Below are 20586 nucleotides of genomic sequence, written 5' to 3' on the forward strand. Positions count from 1 at the left end.
TGACGCAGATACAATTCAAACTAGTATGCAAATGTAAGTATGTAACGCATGCAGCTATAGCAAGCTTCGACGGATATTGCCTGACCTAGAACGAAAGGACTGACTGTATATTCCTCTGATATACTATCTAGGAAGTACCGAAGTACTAACTGTATAATCATGTTGGTGTCCCATCTCGTGTGGGTGAGCAACCGATACGCGACCATGAGTTGGGTAAAACGCTTGGTACCTATTGTGGAAGAAAATTGAAAATTGAAATTCCGGAATACAACAATGATTTCACAGCACGCAGGGGAAGTGACATCATCTACTACACAACCATCGCCCTTGGCTGACGTGTGGCAGGAGTAACCATGCACCACGACCTCCTTGTCAAACTGAAGAATTCAGGAAGAGGCTAGCCACAAGCAGGTGTAATGAAATTGCACAAGTAGCACTGAAAATGGTATTTCCATATAGATAAGTCACAAATTAACAAAATGCAGTTGGCAACATTGTCTAACAAGGCACCCTAAATCCATATGATACATGTTACAAGTGTCTCATATATTCAAACAACTTCAAGTTGAAACAACATAACGGATGACAAAATTAAAGAACAAAAGAATTAGCATGGCATTAGGGTAGCACAATATCATGAAACCATATCCATCTGCATGCAGCAGGTACAGCATCCGGAACCTACACAAATGAAATTCAGAATCAGCATTGAGAGGTTACAGATTTTCTCCAAAGAAGAAGTTAAAAACGAAATATCGTCAGTTTGTTACTTAAAACCTATTACCTTTAGGCTAGGTGGTGTATGAGTATAGAAGGACCATGTTGGCCGAATCACTTGGCATACAGCACACCCAAGAAGATAGCCACCAACAGAAGTGCAAGCATGATCTGAGGATGTCACATAAACTGCTTGAGAAATTTTTGTAGTAACAGAGAACCTGCAGAATTTTCAACTTATAGATAAATACTCACCAGCATATGCCTATACTGTGACTTTTCCAGGTCGTATCCCCTACAGATTCAGAGAGTCAGTGAAGATGAAGGTGTCAGTACTAAAGTACAACCCTAAGTCATTCAACAAACCTTCTCTTTAGTAAACCAGATGACTTGCAAGTTTTCTTTATTGCCTCTACACGCTTCCGTGTTAGCGCAGAACTTGGGTCGTTATCATCAATCTAGACATGGCGACCAAACATATTATGCATAAAGTCGCAACAACAGTCGTTATCATTAATCAGGAGATGGCGACCAAACATATTAGGCATAAAGTCCCAGTTACGAAAAACAAAGATTGCATCTAAAGGTCCATCACTAATAGCATCATGGATCAGTAAACAGTAAGAAGGTTGGCTAAACTTTGCGATTTGGAGCAACACCAACAGACTGTCAAAAGTAAGGATGCTAAGTTTTATTCAAACATGCATAAAGTTAAAGGCTAAACATACCATCATCTTTAAGTGAAGCTGCCTAGTTATGGATTTCTGAGGTCAAAAGTAAACATTCTAAGTTGTGGATTTCTGAGATAAAAAGTAAACATTCTAACAGATCCATACAACTATAGAACATTCAAGTGATCCATAAAACAGTGGAAAACACTTGAAGTATTCTTCGCTTTTGTGTAACATGGCATAATACCTTTTCTGTTACATGTACATGAAAAAATATCTGAATCTTCTATTATATGTATGCTAGACTCTAGGTTTGTTCGGATAAGCATTCCAGAGCATACCTTCGACTCTATCAATGAAGAGAACTCATAGAAAGCAGAATAGACATCTGACATTGATTTTGTCTCATCAATTATTCGTGCAGTGAGCCCTGAGAGGTAGGGAGTACATGTTAAGTCACCGATCAGGTCAGAAGGAACATAAAAGATAACTACAAGACTGAAACATGTAAATTATATAATAAGCAGCATACACGTAAAAGTTGGATCACAGGATTTCAAAACAGATGAATCTGATATGATTGTAGGTACAAAATAGAGGATTGCAAAACAGAAAAAAAAACTGCAAGAAAAGTCATTTGGATGGAACACAGGGAAAATACAGGAAATGCGTCTCAATCCTACACGATTGAGTGTAAAAAAGAGGTTAGTGTGGATGTTGAAATTCCTATGGGATTGGGGTGTAGGAATGATCCATAGGAATTTTCGAGGTATAATTCCTTTGACCCAAAGGGGTTCCTTGGAGGAAACAATCCTATGGATTGAGTTCCTCCTAAATTCCTTTGAAAACCCTTCAATCCAAAGGGGCCCTTAGGGAAAAAACTATACTTAGCTCCTTTCCTAATCTGATTAGAAAATCTTAGGCTGTTCTACTCAACTGTGAACCCATATGTCCGAGAAGAACAGAAAACCATGAACTGCCCTAAAAGGTTCACAGATACACATCTTTCTCGATCAAATCCTCCCCAATAAATGCATAACATGCCTTTTCTCATAGAAGAAAGTCCACTTTTGGTCCTTGAATTCTAGTGAAAGTTCACTTTTGGTCCTAGAACTTCTATCTGGTTTAAAATGAACCTTAAACTCTCAGAATCATTCACTTTTAGTCCTTAACCCGATTGAGCTAGGCAAATATCTGCCATAGGTGCCCAAAAACTCAAGGTAACGGTGCAAGGGTAGAAAAACGGGACGATGTTGATAAGCAAACAAGGAGACCTTTGTGGCGCAACCCTTCATGTGAATTAGAAGGGAGAGAAATCAAGTGAGAGACTGGTTCAGGGACCCAAAGGTTTGTTGTTTTTTGCATTGTGACGTTTGGTTTAACATCTCAGATAGTTTGGGCTTAATCTGGTTCTAAACCAATTTGGTTGGTTCCCTATTTTTTTCTTTCCACGCCAGTAATTTGCTCAACTCAACTGCAAAGGGATGAAAAATGAACTATTATGAGAGTTCAAGGTTCATTCTAGACTAAAAATAAATTTTGGGACTGAAAGTGAACTTTTCCAAATTCAAGTAAGTATGCCCATAATTTAACTACTGAGTCATAATTGATTAAGTGGATATTATGATGCTTTGCGGATAAAATAAAATCAATAGCAAATTACCAATCAAAGAAAAAGATAGAGTTGTATTTTCTGACGCCAAGGACTATCGAAGCAGTCTATGATGCACTTTTTTTGGTATCATTGATCAACTCCTAACCATATAAAATATGCACATGAAATGCATGTACTCCAAATGTGATATACAAAAGTAGAGCATCGCATAATATGTCACAAATTAAATTCCTAAACATAGTGTGACAATGTTGTCACACGGATATTTTCTGGTAAAATGAAGGCTAGTACAACTTGTCAACTTGAAGTAACTTAATATGTCTTACCACGCCTCATTTTAACGACTCCTCTGAAGACATTCACATTATTATAGCAAATAGCACATGTCCCAATTGCCATTATCTGAAAATATGAAACGGTTAGCCATGAATCATTTAAATGGCCTCTCAGCCATGCAGTACGACCAAAGGTATTAACATCTTAAAATAGTCAACCCCTTGTAATAGAAACTCTCTTTTACTACTGAGAACTATTTCAAGTGGCTAAAAGAATGTTGAGTATCGATATGAAAAGAAAGTATGACTGGTCTTAAAGATATTTGGCTACTTGCACTGATAACAGATCAATCCTGAAAGTAAAAAAAAAAAACCTTATACGCCGTACCCTTGGCTAAACCATAGCATTACTAACTGACTCAATCAGTAATAATACGTGAAGTACACTAATATGGAAATCCTGTCTTTAAACCTTGGTGCCTTCCAAAACCAATTACATCCATGATGCAACAAAAGGAAGGTTCAATTACCATAAATTATGTCTAGTAACATAAATCTATTATGAGCTATGACATGTCCACTGATACCGCTAGAGTGTGAAGACTGTAATAAGAAAAACAAGCACTATAGTTTACCTGAGGTATTGCACAGAACCGAAAATTGGTATTATCCTTCAACGCTGACATGTATTGGAGGCAATCTTCAGCATGGATCAAAGCATTAGTCACCATATCATTCAAGCACTGTACTGCTTTTTCTGAATTTTCCTTATACTTGAGGTCCTGATATAGTAACCCAAAAATATTGCATTATTATAGATGTAGAGTACTTTAAAGAATGTGCAAAAAAGGATGACAAAGGTGGAACGATTGTAGAGTTTCACAGTTGAGTATGTAAATAGATTGGATTAGGTAAATAGATTACATGATTAACTGCTTCATTAGATATTTTGATTACTGCCGAGTACCAGCTTTTATTATTTTCCCAAAGTATTGGAACAGAGGAATTTTGAATTTATTTATTATAGGATTCCAATGTAATTCCCTTGTTTCCACAAGACAGAAAACTATGGATGTGTGAACATTTGCAATTATAGGATACCTGCAGCTAGTCGGGAATAGATATAAATAAATGGATTGACGTACCTCAAGTTTATCCGCATATTTACTCCATATTTCTCGAGGCCAGAACATACGGCACTTTGGTATCTCATTTATGTCCTCCAAATAATCCCTTATTATATTGGTTTTCTGCAATTGAAGCCCAGCTATTAGCTACAGGGTGAATGTAAAAAACGGTATCCATCCATTATGAGAGTGAAAATACAGATATTTGATTAAAATAATATTTATAAATACCTGCAGAAACAAACCCATTGAATTTGAAAGTTGATCTGAAGCCAGGTCTTCTGTCCCAGCAGCATGAAACAGCCTGGAAAGCCCATAGCCTACTAGCCCTGCTACATAGTGGCAGTACTCATTATAGTCTTCAACAGTTTCAACCTACAACGCAAAGTTGTTCCCAATTAGTTCAAACAAATATCAATGTCAGCTTTAAATGGTATTAATAATTATATATTAAACTCTGATATACAAACAGTACATTCTTCCTTTTAGCAGAGCTAACTAATAATTATTGGGGCCTTGCCAAAGAAAACTCCTTTACTCTTTAATTGTTAATTAGGTCCAGACAAAATATCTAAAAGTACTTCTATTCACAGATGTATATTTAAGTCAAAGTGTTCGTTATGACAACTATATTTATCAATGACATAATACCCACAAACCACAGAAGTGAGCACAACATTAATACATTGCTATGAAAGCCAAAAATGGATTTTCAACAAAAATAGTAGCAGCCAAACAAGTGTGCTTATCAGGTAAATACCGGTAGAAGTGTTTATATGCTTTTGAATGTGTTACCAGATACTCACTTTTATGTAGTGCATTCTCATTTTTCATTCATGAAGTTCCATATGTTACTAGCAAGTATCAGACTTTAAATGCTACAGAAATATGACATACAAAAATGTAAATTGAGAGGTGGAATACAAAGAGTGTCCTACATTGATTAAAAATTGAAGGCTCTGCCTCATGCTAAAAATAAAATGAACATTTGTACATAAAGGTATTCAATAAACACTTTATATTTTGATTGATCTAGGCTAACAGACCTCCTGGCATATAAATTTTGCCATTCCTGCTCCCATTCGCCTAGTGATCTCTTCAATTGCCTTTTGATATCTGAAAAAAAAATGAAATATGATTATTTTTCTGCAAAGGCTTCAAACGAACTTTACTGTACTTAAATGAGAAGGAAGGAAGCTTCATTTGCAGCATGTGAAGTAGTACTACGCTGACTTTAGTATCCCGGTCCAAGAGATGGACACTGGATCTGTAGTTTTCGCTTGTGTTCAGCTGAATGGGCGAAACTGTATCTAGTGTCTTAAAATGGCTCCAAAAGCATGGGTCGCAAATTAAATGCCATTTGACAATTAAAAAATATATTGAATGAGCTCTCTTACTAGTTTTCCAGATGGCACCTAAATACCCAATGAAAGCTCCATATATAGAGAAAGTCTTTAATTTAGTTTTTTTTAAGCGACATCGGTGCTGACTGAATGATTGGGTTAGAAAAAGTCTTGGATTTACTAATTTCGAGTGACATCAGTGCTGACTGATTGGCCTGTTACCTAAATAAAGACATTGAGAAAAGAAGAATCCATATGACGGCACATATGCTCCGAAAAACAAATTGGGAGATTGATGAGATGAGAGAATAGCAGCCACTCTGAAACGTGGAACGTTAATTAATTACCCTTGACCCAGCTCGAGGAATGCCGTGGAGAGGAGCCTGAAGTTATCCATGAGCACTTTGTAGTGGTTTGTGCCACCTGATGAAGGTCAAACACGATCAGATCAGATCATCAGGAACCACAGAGGTAACACAGGCAGGCAGAAAGGCCGGTTGCGGTTAGGAGAGATGTTGTAGTACATACATGAAAAATGCCAGGCGGGGTTGTAGATGTGTTGGTAGAAATCCACGAGGATGGGCAGCTTCACCTCGTTAGCGACGCTGGTGTCGTCCTCTGCAGTGGAAGTAGTAATCACAGTGAGCGTTGGTCTTAAAACGGAAAGCAATTATGAACTTGACATAATATCACACAAAATCCCCAGTTTGTCTAGGGCCCGTGGGGTTCGTGCTCACCGACTGTGTCGAGGGCCCGGAGCACGAGGTAGAAGATGCAGACCTGCACAACATGAGCGGCCGCGTTACAGTCCAAATCGGGTGTCTCGAATCGGAGCGAATTTGTCTGTCGGGTGGGGAAGGGGGGGAAGAGAGTGCTTACGGCATTGCGCAGTTCGGGTCCGAGCTGCTGGATGACGAGCGCGAAGCTGCGGGAGACCTTCTGTAGCATGTCGTAGCAGAAGGCCCAGTGCTCCTGGGGCGGGATCTGGCGCTTGATCTGCCCCGCCGCCACGCGCAGCTTCACCAGCGCCACCACCTCCTCCGGCCGCGACAGCGCCCCCATCCCCAAATCAAATCTCCGCTCCCCCCGCTTCACGAACAGCGATCCAATCAAGCAGCGGCGGCGGGAGCCGGGTCGATCCTATGGGCGGAGTAGGAACGCGATGATGCCGAGGCGGGCTGCTGCTTGGCGTGCGTGCGGGGGCGGGCGGGGATGTCGCCGTCCGGCGCGCCGGTTTGGCTATTTGTTCCGTGGCTGGCTGCGGCTACAGTCTGCTCCGGTGGTGATCTGCTTCCACACGGCGTGGGGAAGTGGAGCGCCGGCTGGTGACCATGACGGGCGGGGCCCATATGGCGGGCCCGCGGAGTCAGCCGGTGGTATGGGCCCACGGAGTAGATAGTCCACGTAGCGCAGGTGGTGACCCACCTGGAGTGGATCGGGATACGGCCACATGGAGCGAGCTGGACGGAGGATCGCATCGCATCACATCTGTCCAGTTCCTGCCTGGTCAGTCGATATAGATTTTTTAACAAAAAACGATATATAGATTATGAATTTAAGATAGCGCGATCCATTAAAACTTGCACCACGCCGCCTGCGTGCCAACCTACAGGCCAAATAAATGTGGTTCCACGTTCACGCCTCCTCGAACCACGTCTCACAAGATATTGCACATCGCTGACCATCCCGGAAGATCAGGAGAGAAATCCTCCACTCCACGGCCATCCCATCTTAACAAAACAAAACAAAAAAAATCTCCTTCATTCCACCTTTGCACCACCGTATATTATGTTATAGCAGCATCATTAAAATACTTTTTGCCGGTTTGCCGCTACATTGGCCTTCTCCGAAGCTTCTTCTCTAGGGTTCGTTCATTTTTTCCGTCTCTCCTTTTATTTATTTATTCTCTAAAAGGCATAATAAGAGAGAGAGAGAGAGAGAGAGAGAGAGAGAGAGAGAGTCTGAAGCACCCCACGACAAGATTGGAAGCATTGAAGCAACATTTTGTAGCCGATGCCCAAAATCACCGCAACATCTCGCTCGTGTGTCTGTAGCAAAATGAACACAAGTTTGCAGCATCTCGAAAGAAAGTGTGCATCATCAAAAATTTGCACATTAACAAACTTGTATGGGACCACTGATCTCGCCACCCCAAGCTCGAAAGGGGCAAATCGGACTCGCCAAATACTCTTCGACAATGGATTCGGCCATCTTGGACTCGTTCTCATCACTATTGGCTTCACACCTGAGTTTTAGCACAAATCTCCACCTTAAAATCAATCATGGCAACGAGCTCCACGACCTAGGCGTAATCATCCTCCCATTGTACCATATCGTTTTCAAAGAAGAAGAAAAAAAACCAAACCAAGTTGAAGCTCTCAACCCATACGGTAATAGCTCGGACAGGTAGCGGCTGGTGCAGCTAGGGGATGGAGACCGGTCGGGTGAGGTATACAGAGATTTGTTCGAAAAAATGTATATGATGATTGATTCACCTTTATTGAATATCAAATTCTTCATCACGCGGCTACGCTATTTGGAAGGAGCGAGCACATCCTGTGGTGGCGACGTCGCCTCAACGTCATAATTCCTTCTTCATCCTCTGGCTTCTCTTCCATCTCTAACACCTACCGGTCAAGTTGTAGTCGGTGATGACAGGACAGAGGTGTTGTAGGCGAGCACTACCATTGTGTTGGGGGCTCGAGTCGCCAGCAACTTATGGATGGGGTAGCTTTCGATGATGTCAAAGAAGAAGGTTGCGCTGGGGATAGATGTCATGGTGGTGGCAAACTGACCAGCTGGGTTTTCTACACCACAACAGGGTTATCACAATACTTAACAACATCAAATATTTATTATAAGATCGATCCCAGGGGAGCTTTGCAGAATGCACACTACACAACCCCGCGACTGCATTGTCAATGCGACCACGTTCACACCCAAACCATGGTTTGGAAATATCATATTATATAGGTTGCTACGGAACCACCTGTAATCAACCAGATAGTTTAAAGTAGTTTATGAATGAGAACAAAACAACAATTAAATAACAAGTAAAAGTAAACTAGAAAAAAAAACTTCCAGTGGTGAACAAGTGGGGAGAGAATTAATGCAATTAAACACTCAAGCAACGTGGTGTATAGGTGGTGTCACTACAAGAAAAGTTCTGATAGACAACGTCTCAAAATCGTCCGCTAAGGGGTATTTTTCGTCGCCTATGGGCCTAACCCGACGATATGGGTTCTGTTGTGGAAACTGCGTCGGGCAAAGTCCAACGACGTTTTTTCGGTCCGTCGCGCTTGGGCGCCCTTCCGCCACGGAAAATCGGACCGTTGCGCAAGTGTTCCGGGAGCCCGTTGACTGCCGACGTCATGCAAGCCGACACGTGGCGGACGCGCGTTAACCGGCGATTAACGGCGTTAACCTAGCGAAACCCCGTGGTAGATGGTAGGCCCACACGAGGCTCGTCACGTCTTAGCGAGGCGGGCCAGTCGACATAGTTTGACCGGTCAACTATATAGTCGGGCTGGTCCATTAGTTACGTGGGCCGGGCCTAACCTCTAAGGTTGATCGGTCAAAACTTAAATGGGCCGGCCCATTTAACATGTGGGGTCCACCTTACGAGCAATCGGGTCGGCCCAAGAAGCAAGTGGGCGGGCCAAAACACGAGTGGGTCCCACTTTCTCGTTAAAGGGCCGGCCCATTTAGTGTGTGGGGTCCACCGTATAGCAAGTGGGCGGGCCAAAAACACGAGTGGGTCCCACTTTCCGGTTAAAGGGTCGGCCCATTTAGTATGTGGGGTCCACCATATAGCAAGTGGGCGGCCCAACAAGATAGTGGGTCGGGCCAAAAACACGAGTGGGTCCCACTTTCTCGTTAAAGGGCGGGCCCATTTGGTGTGTGGGGTCCACCATATAGCAAGTGGGCCGGGCCAAAAGCACAGGTGGGTCCCACCTTCCTGTTAAAAGGCCGGCCCATTTAGTATGTGGGGTCCACCATATAGCAAGTGGGCCGGCCCAACAAGATAGTGGGCGGGCCAAAAACACAGATGGGTCCCACTTTCCGGTTAAAAGGCCAGCCCATTTAGTATGTGGGGTCCACCATATAGCAAGTGGGCCGGCCCAACAAGATAGTGGGTCGGGCCAAAAACACATGTGGGTCCCACCTTCCTGTTAAAGGGCCGGCCCATTTACCATGTGGGACCACCATATAGCAAATGGGTTGGCCCAACAAGATAGTGGGCCGGCCCAATAAGCATGTGGATCCCACTATCGTGTAACCGGCCGGCCTACTAAAGAAGTGGGCCGGCCCAAAATGAAAGTGGGTCCCACACTACCGTAAGTGGGCCGGCCCAATCGTTGTAGTGCCCTACTTGTTTGACTAGTCAACTTGCATTAAATTTCATGAGCCTAAAATCTGATATCAATGATACACACAATTACATACACAAATAAAACAAGTAGGAAAATTACAAGGCAATTCATGTGCCCAAATAAAAAAATTACATAGAATCATTGAGGACTTCTATTAGCATCATCAACAACACGTTGACATTTGGCAATCGCCTTGATTGAATCTTGTGTACTCTTTGTCAACATATCAGCTACAGATCTTAAAGCAGCAATACCATGTCTTTTATAAAGTACGGCCTTGAGATATTTACTTGTTTGATGAAAGCAATGGTCTAGGTTGACGGCTATGAGAAGATGCATCGGAAGAAATATCGAAGTTTTTGTGGGCCTCACTTCTAATGAAGATTGCTTCATCACAACTCGCATTCGATAATAATGCAAAAAGAGTTAAACGATGAACTATGCAAACATTTATTATGCAATGTAGATATAAGATAATAACAAGTTGCATAAATAAGACAATGTATGGAACTTGTACTAAGCACAAACTTACATCATAATGTTGCACGAGGTCGCTACGGATCCTTTTTTGGCGACTATCTTCTAATGATGACTCGCTTCATTAAAACCGCATTCCGGTAACATTGCAAACATAGTTACAACAATTAACTATTCAAACATGTATTACGCAATGTAGAGATCGGATAACAGACATGTAGCAGAAATAAGCACAAGATAAGATAAGATGCATGTACTAAGCACATACTGGCTCGTTGCGAGTCCTTCTCTTGCGTGCACTAGTCGTGGTCAACATGCTCGTCATTTTAGGTTCAGCCATCAAGTGAAATGCTAATCCTCCTGCTCCATTGTCCTTAATCCGTGTTTAGATATCACATTTAAGACCAAGTCAGTCTGGTTTCAAATAACAAAAAACTTGAGCCGCCAAATGAATAAGCCAATATTTACCGGATATCGATTAAAACCAACTAGATGTTGCTTTGCATGAGATACGAATTTCGGACATTCAGATTTAGAGTAGGGTAATGCCAAGGTTTTCCACATAAAGTAAACCGGCATTAAGAATGACCAAATGTCGAGTTCAAATCACCTTCGCAGTTTCTCCAAGACAAGCATATCAAATAGGCAGTAAACATAGTAAAGCATGAATGGCATTGCTATGGCAGGGTTCCAAGTGTTAATCTCTTGCATAAGGAACAATGCATATAGGTTATAGATAATAACGGAATTAAAACTGCCAAAATTACCAACCAAGAACTCAGATTCCAACCTTCCCTAGCGTCCCCGCTGTTAATGTTGGATGTTCTAATAAGTGGTTCGCATGATCAATCCGTAGGAAAAATAACATTGACAAGTCAGTCTACGATAATACAAAGACCAGACATGCACGCAGCAATAACTATATAAGCTAAAGACGAGGTATAAGAGCAAGCAGATTGGAAATGCACATAGCATGATTATAAAAGCAGTGTGAGAATAGCAGACACGAGAAAACAGCTAGCAGCTAGCGGTGAGCTAATGACGTGGTATAAGAACAAGCAGATTGGAAATGCCCATAGCATGACTATAAAAGCAGTGCGACAATAGCATGCGAGTACAAAAACAAGTTAGCAACGAAATGAATGGGTATAAGGCTATAAATATGTGGATGCACACAGTGTCGATAGAATGAACAGGATGGTAGCGACCGGATAATGCTTTTGTACTGTACAATATTTAAACAAACTTCATGCGAAGCAACACATCAAGAAAGTTAACGGCATATGAGATCTGCAAATAACTACACAAAACATGGCTAAAGAAACACCGCGATCTAATGGGCCAGCGTACTAACCAAGCTGCGGCGGGGTGGACGGGGGCGGCAACTTGCATTCCAGCGGCGGCGAACGCGGGAGACGATGAATCGACCCTGTTTCAGTAGAAGCGGGCGTTAGTGAAGCAGATCTGGTTGGCCGGCAAGGGATTCGGTGAAGTTGATACAGGCGGCTGCGCCGAGGTAGTCGGTGGCGAGGTCGGCGGTGAAGCGGATCCGTCGGTGGCGAGGTCGGCGGTGAAGCAGATCCGTCGGTGGCGAGGTCGGCGGTGAAGCAGATCCGTCGGTGACGAGGGCGGCGGGGGAGCGGATCAGGTGGGTGGACAGCCAACACGATCAAGGCTACGCTGTGGAGGAGTATGCCGGCGGCGAAGCAGATCTAGTATTGTAGAGAGTCAGAGCTTTGGCGTGTGAGAGTATTTTTGAGCTAATGGGGCGAATGGTTGGTGGGTGGGTGTGGGCCTGTGGGGAGGGTTCGGGATCTAGGCAAGATATTTCATTGTTACCGAATGAGCCCTCCATGGTCGGTGGGTTGTAGCTTCGGACCAGGGTTAAAAGGGTAAAACTGGTCACGGGATTTTCGAATGGATGTGGCGGGATGATTTGGCGCGCGGCCGAAATTTTCAGTTTCAAGCTACGAGCAGAACGACAAAAATAATGTTCTTCCCCAGGGAGCTCTCATTTCTTCCTCTTCTCTTTCTCTCTCGAGTCTCTCCCACTCCCCGGCTCCTCTCCCCCTTCTCTCCGGCGGCCTCGCCGGCCGGAGACGAGGCCGACTTCTCTCTCGCATATTGTACACCCTCCGAACTAAATTAATTGATTCAACTTTCCTTAGACGTGTATGTATCTAGAGTTAAAACATGTGTGGATACATCCATATTTAGATAAGCAAAGTTGAGTCAGCTAATTTGGATCCGAGGGAGTTAGTGTTGTTGTAAGCTTAGATCCAGGTGTTTCCCATGAGCGAGAATGGCGCAATGGAGTCGGGGATCTCGTCATCGGCTTCGGATCCGGCCTATGGTGAATCCGGCGGATCTTGCCGGCCAAACCCCGATCCGGTGCCATCAATGTGATGGCGCTAACGGTGAGGCTTGCTTTGGTCGGTGCTTCGAGATCGGGCCAATGGGGAAGTCAAGTCGCTAAAGTTCACAAGCTCGGGGCATACGACGGCGTCATCCGTCTTGCCCGTGCACATCTTGGCCTTTCAGCGGCCCTTCTCAGAGCCAATATGCCGTTGCTGAGGCCCTTCTTCTCCTTCATCCTGGCGACTACCGGCGACACCGTCCCAAGTGGTGCGTCCCCGGCGACGGAGTTGCTGGAAAGGTGAAGGAGATATGCCCTAGAGGCAATAATAAAGTGGTTATTATTTATATCTTTATGTTTATGATAAATGTTTATATATCATGCTATAATTGTATTAACCGAAACATTAGTACATGTGTGATATATAGACAACAAAGAAGTCCCTAGTATGCCTCTTAAACTAGCTTGTTGATTAATGGATGATTAGTTTCATAATCATGAACATTGGATGTTATTAATAACAAGGTTATATCATTATATGAATGATGTAATGGACACACCAAATTAAGCGTAGCATAAGATCTCGTCATTAAGTTATTTGCTATAAGCTTTCGATACATAGTTACCTAGTCCTTATGACCATGAGATCATGTAAATCACTTATACCGGAAAGGTACTTTGATTACATCAAACGCCACTGCGTAAATGGGTGGTTATAAAGGTGGCATTAAGTATCCGGAAAGTATGAGTTGAGGCATATGGATCAACGGTGGGATTTGTCCATCCCGATGACGGATAGATATACTCCGGGCCCTCTCGGTGGAATGTCGTCTAATGTCTTGCAAGCATATGAATAAGTTCATAAGAGACCACATACCACGGTACGAGTAAAGAGTACTTGTCGGAGACGAGGTTGAACAAGGTATAGAGTGATACCGAAGATCAAACCTCGGACAAGTAAAATATCGCGTGACAAAGGGAATTGGTATCGTATGTGAATGGTTCATTCGATCACTAAAGTCATCGTTGAATATGTGGGAGCCATTATGGATCTCCAGATCCCGCTATTGGTTATTGGTCGGAGTGAGTACTCAACCATGTCCGCATAGTTCACGAACCGTAGGGTGACACACTTAAAGTTGGATGTTGAAATGGTAGAACTTGAATATGGAATGGAGTTCGAATATTTGTTCGGAGTCCCGGATAAGATCCCGGACATCACGAGGAGTTCCGGAATGGTCCGGAGAATAAGATTCATATATAGGATGTCATTTTATGTGAATTAAAATGATCCGGAAGGTTCTACGGAAGGTTCTAGAAGGTTCTAGAAAAGTCCGGAAGAAATAAGGATGGAAGGTGGAGTCCCACCTTGGCCGGCCAACCTAAGGGAGGAGGAGTCCCAAGTGGACTCCCCACCATGGTGGCCGGCCACCCCACCAAGGAAAGGGGGGAGTCCCACTCCCCCTAGGTTTGGACACTTGGAAGGTTTTTGTTGGGGTCTTATTCGGACTCTTTGACCTAAACCTTGGGGCCTCCACCTATATAAAGAGGGGGAGAGAGGGGCTGGCCGGCCACTCAAGCCACCACCATGGCCGCACCCCTCAAGGGTGCCCTAGCCGGCGCCCCTCTCCCCAAACCCTAGCGGTCTCTCTCCTCCACCATATCCCGCACGCTTAAGCGAAGCTCCGCCGGATTTCTCCACCACCACCGACACCACGCCGTCGTGCTGCTCGGATTCAAGAGGAGCTACTACTTCCGCTGCCCGCCGGAACGGGGAGGTGGACGTCGTCTTCATCAACAACCGAACGTGTGACCGAGTACGGAGGTGCTGCCCGTTCGTGGCGCCGGAACCGATCGTGATCAAGATCTTCTACGCGCTTTTGCAAGCGGCAAGTGAACGTCTACCGCAGCAACAAGAGCCTCATCTTGTAGGCTTTGGAATCTCTTCAAGGGTGAGACTCGATACCCCCTCGTTGCTACCGTCTTCTAGATTGCATCTTGGCTTGGATTGCGTGTTCACGGTAGGAAAATTTTTGTTTTCTATGCAACATTATCCTTCAGTGGTATCAGAGCCGTGTCTATGCATAGATGGTTGCACGAGTAGAACACAATGGTTTTGTGGGCGTTGATGCTCTTGTTATCTTTAGTTGAGTACTTTGCATCTTTATGGCATAGTGGGATGAAGCGGCTCGGACTAACTTTACATGACCGCGTTCATGAGACTTGTTCCTCGTTCGACATGCAACTTGTATTGCATAAGAGGCTTTGCGGGTGTCTGTCTCTCCTACTATAGTAAATATTCAATTTACTCTTCTATTGACAACATTAGTATCAACGTTGTGGTTCATGTTCATAGGTAGATTAGATCTATATCGAAAACCCTAAACCACGTAAAATATGCAAACCAAATTAGAGAGCGTCTAACTTGTTTTTGCAGGGTTTGGTGATGTCATATGGTCATAATGTGATGATGAATATGTATGAGATGATCATTATTGTATTGTGGCAACCGGCAGGAGCCTTATGGTTGTCTTTAAATTTCATGTTGAGAGGTATTTCAAAGTAGTTGTAATAGTTGCTACATGGAGGACAATCATGAAGACGGCGCCATGAACCTTGACGCTACGCCGACGATGATGGAGATCATGCCCGTTGATGATGGAGATCATGTCCGTGCTTTGGAGATGAAGATCGAAGGCGCAAAGACTAAAGGGCCATATCATATCACATATGAATTGCATGTGATGTTAATCCTTTATGCATCTTATTTTGCTTAGATCGCGACGGTAGCATTATAAGATGATCCCTCACATTAATATCAAGATAATAAAGTGTTCTCCCTCGTATGCACCGTTGTACGGTTCGTCGTTTCAAAGCATCTCGTGATGATCGGATGTGGTAGATTCAACGTTCACATACAACGGGTGTAAGACATGTTGCACACGCGGAATACTTGGGTTTGCTTGACGAGCCTAGCATGTACAGACATGGCCTCGGGACAATGGAAACCGAAAGGTTGAACACGAGTCATATGGATGATATGATCAACATGTTGATGTTCACCATTGAAACTACATCATCTCACGTGATGATCGGTTTTGGTGTAGTGGATTTGGATCGTGTACCACTTTACAACTATGAGGGATGTTGTATTAAGTGGGAGTTCATTAGTAATTAGATTAAAACATGAACTAATTATCATAAACATAGTCCGAGTAGTATTTTGAATTAATTTTGTAGTATTGGCATCCGTTTACTACTATGCGCTAGTCTTATAATTGAGATAGAAATACTGTTAAAATCTGACTAGAAACTTTACGGATTAGTACCGTATTGTTAATGAATCAAGAAATGATTAAGTCCTATTGCAAACATTTAGTGAAACTCACTTTGTTGATTCCGAGAGCTATGGTTTCAATTAGTACCTAAAGTTATCTTGTCTCCGTGAAACTTGAAGTTCAAATCTGTTTGAAAAGTAAGGAGCTGAAAATTTAGTTTTCAGAAATAATCAAGGTACGAGATATATGTGATATCTAAGACCTTATTGCAAGATGATAGAATATAAATTTGGTGAGACTACATAAACTCATAAGTTTTATGGAAATGTATGAAGGTTGAAGACGCAAGGCGTCCCAATCCTCCAACTATTGGGGCACTAACAATATTCGCATATCCATGAAGTGATTGTCCTTAGTATGCACCGTTGCTAAGACTCGTCGTTTCGAAGCATCACGTGATGATCGGGTGTTATAGATTCTACGTGTGCTTCCAACGGGTGCAAGCCAGTTTTGCATATGCGAATACTAAGGTTTAAACTTTATGAGCCTAGCATGTACAGACATGGTCTCAGAAAGTTATCATGAATTGATGGATAAAATTATGAGTGAAATTGTTCATCGTATTACAAATTTACTAATAGTGAAATCTGAAACACTTGTCATATGATGATCAACTTCAAAGTAAGAACCTCAAGGTTATTGGTATTTGACCAACAAACCTAGAAGTTATTGATGTTGAAATATTTTTCTGAATAATGAGGAAAGCTAAAAGAGAAACTGCAAAAGATATTTTGGCAAAAAGAAAAGAAAAGACTAGAAAGTCTAGCTCAGGTGTATATAAATGATATACATGTTATGGTTGTATTCCTAGTTAAGTCACACTAAGAAATTCTTGGGTATTAGTACCCTATTGGTTGGTATGAAGTGTCATACAAAACAACGCAATACAAGAATACAATGGCCTAAGTGACTGACAAGGAATATGATAGGAATGCACGCTCTGGAACAAAAATAAAGTGTTATTATGTTCATCATTGGCATTCTATCTAACCCTTAGAATTTATAATAAAGAACTTAATAATTGTTATTTTGCTCTGGTCAAATGAAAACAATGAGTTGTTTAAATTATGACATTACTTCATGTACGATGGATAAGTTATTATAAATCTTAATGGTGAAACACACATACATAACACTGACGCTAGAATGCTATAAGGCAAATGATTTGAATTCCACTTTTTTGTGAAACCGCCATTTAGGTCATGTTGGAAAGGAACGCATGAAGAAACTCCATGCAAATGGATTTTTGGAGTCATTTGATTTTTTTAATCGTTTGGCGCTTGCAAATCTTTTCTAAAAGAGAATGACTAAAATACCGTTCATAGGCCAAGTTTTGAACGGGCAACTAACTTAGTGGAAACATACATGATGATGTATATGGATCATCGGGCATAGTTGTGTGCGGAAGATTCTTATACTTCATGAAAACTTCAAACAATGAATTGAGTATATATATGTGGATATATTCGACAAGGAAGAAGTTTGAAACATTTGAATGGATTCAAATAAATTTCAGCATGAAGTAGAAATCATCGTAATAGAAAAGTCAAATATCTATGATTGGATCATAGTGGAAATATTTGAATTACTAGTTTTAGCGAACATCTAAGAGAGTTATGAAATTGTTCTACAACTCACATTTCTTGGAGTATCATAGTGATGATGAAGTATCCGAGAGATGTATCCAAACCTAGTTGGGTCAATGATGAGATAAAATATTAATGCCATTATATTTTTGTGAATTATGCTTTAGAGACTACCGCTTTACACTAAATAGAGCATCATCATGATCCGTTGAAATGACATCATACGAGTTATGACATGGGTATAAACCCTAATAGTCTTTTCTTAAATTTTGGTATGCATAGCATAAGTAAATAAGTTTACAACCAAAATCGAATGAATGTCTTTGTTGGTTATCCCAGAGAATTGATTGGGAATTCTTCCCACAATGGAGACAAAGACAAAAGTGTTTGTCAATGTTTCTTATTTCCAAGAAATTGTTTCTAGCGAAGTTTTTGAGTGGGAGGACAATAGAACTTGATAAGTTTTATGAACCTGAGCATAATGATCAGAGTAGCGCAGCATCGGAATTGGTTCCGGAAGCGGCCACGACAATCATGGCTCCTATGACTACAAAGTGTTTTAGCCATGGAGATCGAAGTACATATTGAACCTTGTAGGTATGGTTTACTTTGTGATCAAATAAATGATTTGTTGACAAAGGATTGATTTTGAACAATGATAAACCAACTACAAGCAAAGAAGTTATGATGGGCCCTGACTCCGTTAAAATGGCTATATGCCATGAAATCCAAGATAGATAAATACTTTTTGAAAGTAAATGAATCTATAAAATTGATGGACTTGGATGGAATATCCTTAAAGAAGCTCGACTTGTCGAAAAGTTGTTTACGACAAAGAGTTGACTACGATAAGATTAGATCTTCCGTAGCAATGCTTAAAGTCTATGTGGATTATTCTAGTAATCACTACATATTTCTTTTATGAGATATGCTAGTAGGATGGCAAAATACACTACTTAACAGAAGTGTGTATTAAAGGTGTATACAAGATACAACCAATTGTTTTGCTAGTCCGTAGAATACTAGATAGGTATACAAACTTCAATTGGATGAAGTGAGTATCACGGAGTTGGAATCTTCACCAGATGAAATAGTCAAAGAATTTTTTGATTTCATCAGAGACGATGAAGAGGCTTGCATTTGCAAGAAATTAAGTGGGAGCGCTAAGACACATTTATAATACTTTATGTAGGTGACATATAGTTGATTATAAATGATGTAATTATATACTTGATTAAAAAGGTTTCATTGAAAATTAACTTCAATGAAAGGATATGGACTAAAACAAATTTAGTGTCAAGATCTATGAAGATAGATTGAAACACATAAATAAGTTTAAGTCAAAGTACATATGATGGATATTGAAGTAGTTCAATATAGAAAAATTAAGAAAATGTTCTTGTCATGTGAAGGTTTAACAAGACTTGAGTGTATCTGACACTCAATGAGTAAAAACACATGAGTGATTATAGATCACGAATAATATGTACACAATCGAGATATCATGTGCTATAAAGTGTTATGAGCATATACCAGAATGATTCATATGATGATCATTGGACAACAGTAAGAATATCCTTGAGTACTTTAGAAGAACTAAGGATATATATATATATATATTTTTTTATGAAGAAATGACAAACAAATCGCTGTAAGGTGTTACACCGATATTGGTTTTGTCACATATAAAATATAATTTCAATCTCAAATTAGACTAAGTGTTGTTTAAAAGGTAGCACAATGAGCTAGAAGTTGTCTATGCTAGATTTAGAAGAGTTCTAAATATTGTGACGGAATCTACAAAAGAAGGCAAAGTATGTCATTGTTTTGACAATGACAAAGGATGTTAAGTCAAGAGGTTCTTTGAGAACTTGGTGTATTTCCGACAGAGTCATAACTTTGAAGCTATATTGTGTATGACAATATTAGTAACATATTTCAGACCGCGGAATTAAGGTTCCACCAGAAGACCAAACATATTTAAGGCCGACTCATTTGGAAATGAGTGATGCGTTGAGACGCAAATGAATTACAAAATACAAAATACATACGGTTCTGAGCATGTCAGATCCGTTGACTAAAACCTCTCTCGTGAGCGAAACATGATAAAGCACCAGAAGGCCAAGGTGTTATATCTTTACAAATGTAAACTAGATTATTGACTCTAGTGCAAGTGGGAGATCGAAGGAGATATGCCCTAGAGGCAATAATAAAATGGTTATTATTTATATCTTTATGTTTATGATAAATGTTTATATATCATGCTATAATTGTATTAACCGAAACATTAGTACATGTGTGATATATAGACAACAAAGAAGTCCCTAGTATGCCTCTTAAACTAGCTTGTTGATTAATGGATGATTAGTTTCATAATCATGAACATTGGATGTTATTAATAACAAGGTTATATCATTATATGAATGATGTAATGGACACACCAAATTAAGCGTAGCATAAGATCTCGTCATTAAGTTATTTGCTATAAGCTTTCGATACATAGTTACCTAGTCCTTATGACCATGAGATCATGTAAATCACTTATACCGGAAAGGTACTTTGATTACATCAAACGCCACTGCGTAAATGGGTGGTTATAAAGGTGGCATTAAGTATCCGGAAAGTATGAGTTGAGGCATATGGATCAACAGTGGGATTTGTCCATCCCGATGACGGATAGATATACTCTGGGCCCTCTCGGTGGAATG

The 20586-nt window shown here is 41.3% G+C and overlaps 1 protein-coding gene across 1 annotated transcript; it reads right to left on the reverse strand.

Annotated features, from left to right (window-relative positions):
* Positions 1–419: 419 nt before the first annotated feature.
* On the reverse strand, positions 420–6957 carry LOC124704606 (squalene synthase 8-like). The gene is made up of 13 exons (XM_047236878.1): positions 6486–6957; positions 6277–6366; positions 6096–6171; positions 5452–5521; positions 4637–4780; positions 4424–4528; positions 3914–4060; positions 3330–3405; positions 1730–1818; positions 1084–1175; positions 973–1012; positions 785–888; positions 420–681 (listed from the first exon to the last, which is right to left on the reverse strand). Exons 1-12 carry the CDS (start codon positions 6808–6810, stop codon positions 832–834), a joined length of 1311 nt encoding a protein of 436 aa, XP_047092834.1. The 5' UTR covers positions 6811–6957; the 3' UTR covers positions 420–681; positions 785–831.
* Between the last annotated feature and the right edge of the window lie 13629 nt (positions 6958–20586).

The sequence above is a fragment of the Lolium rigidum genome, chromosome 3 (assembly GCF_022539505.1).
Source record: "Lolium rigidum isolate FL_2022 chromosome 3, APGP_CSIRO_Lrig_0.1, whole genome shotgun sequence".
Classification (NCBI taxonomy): domain Eukaryota; kingdom Viridiplantae; phylum Streptophyta; class Magnoliopsida; order Poales; family Poaceae; genus Lolium; species Lolium rigidum.

Bases quoted from the DNA above. Each gene is read 5' to 3' on its own strand.
- LOC124704606 (XM_047236878.1), bottom strand. From the start codon at position 6,810: ATGGGGGCGCTGTCGCGGCCGGAGGAGGTGGTGGCGCTGGTGAAGCTG. The intron at 6,367-6,485 runs GTGAGCACGAAC...CTTCCACTGCAG, and splicing joins CCGGGCCCTCGACACAGTCG to AGGACGACACCAGCGTCGCT. The intron at 889-972 runs GTGAGTATTTAT...TGACATCCTCAG, and splicing joins CACAGTATAGGCATATGCTG to ATCATGCTTGCACTTCTGTT.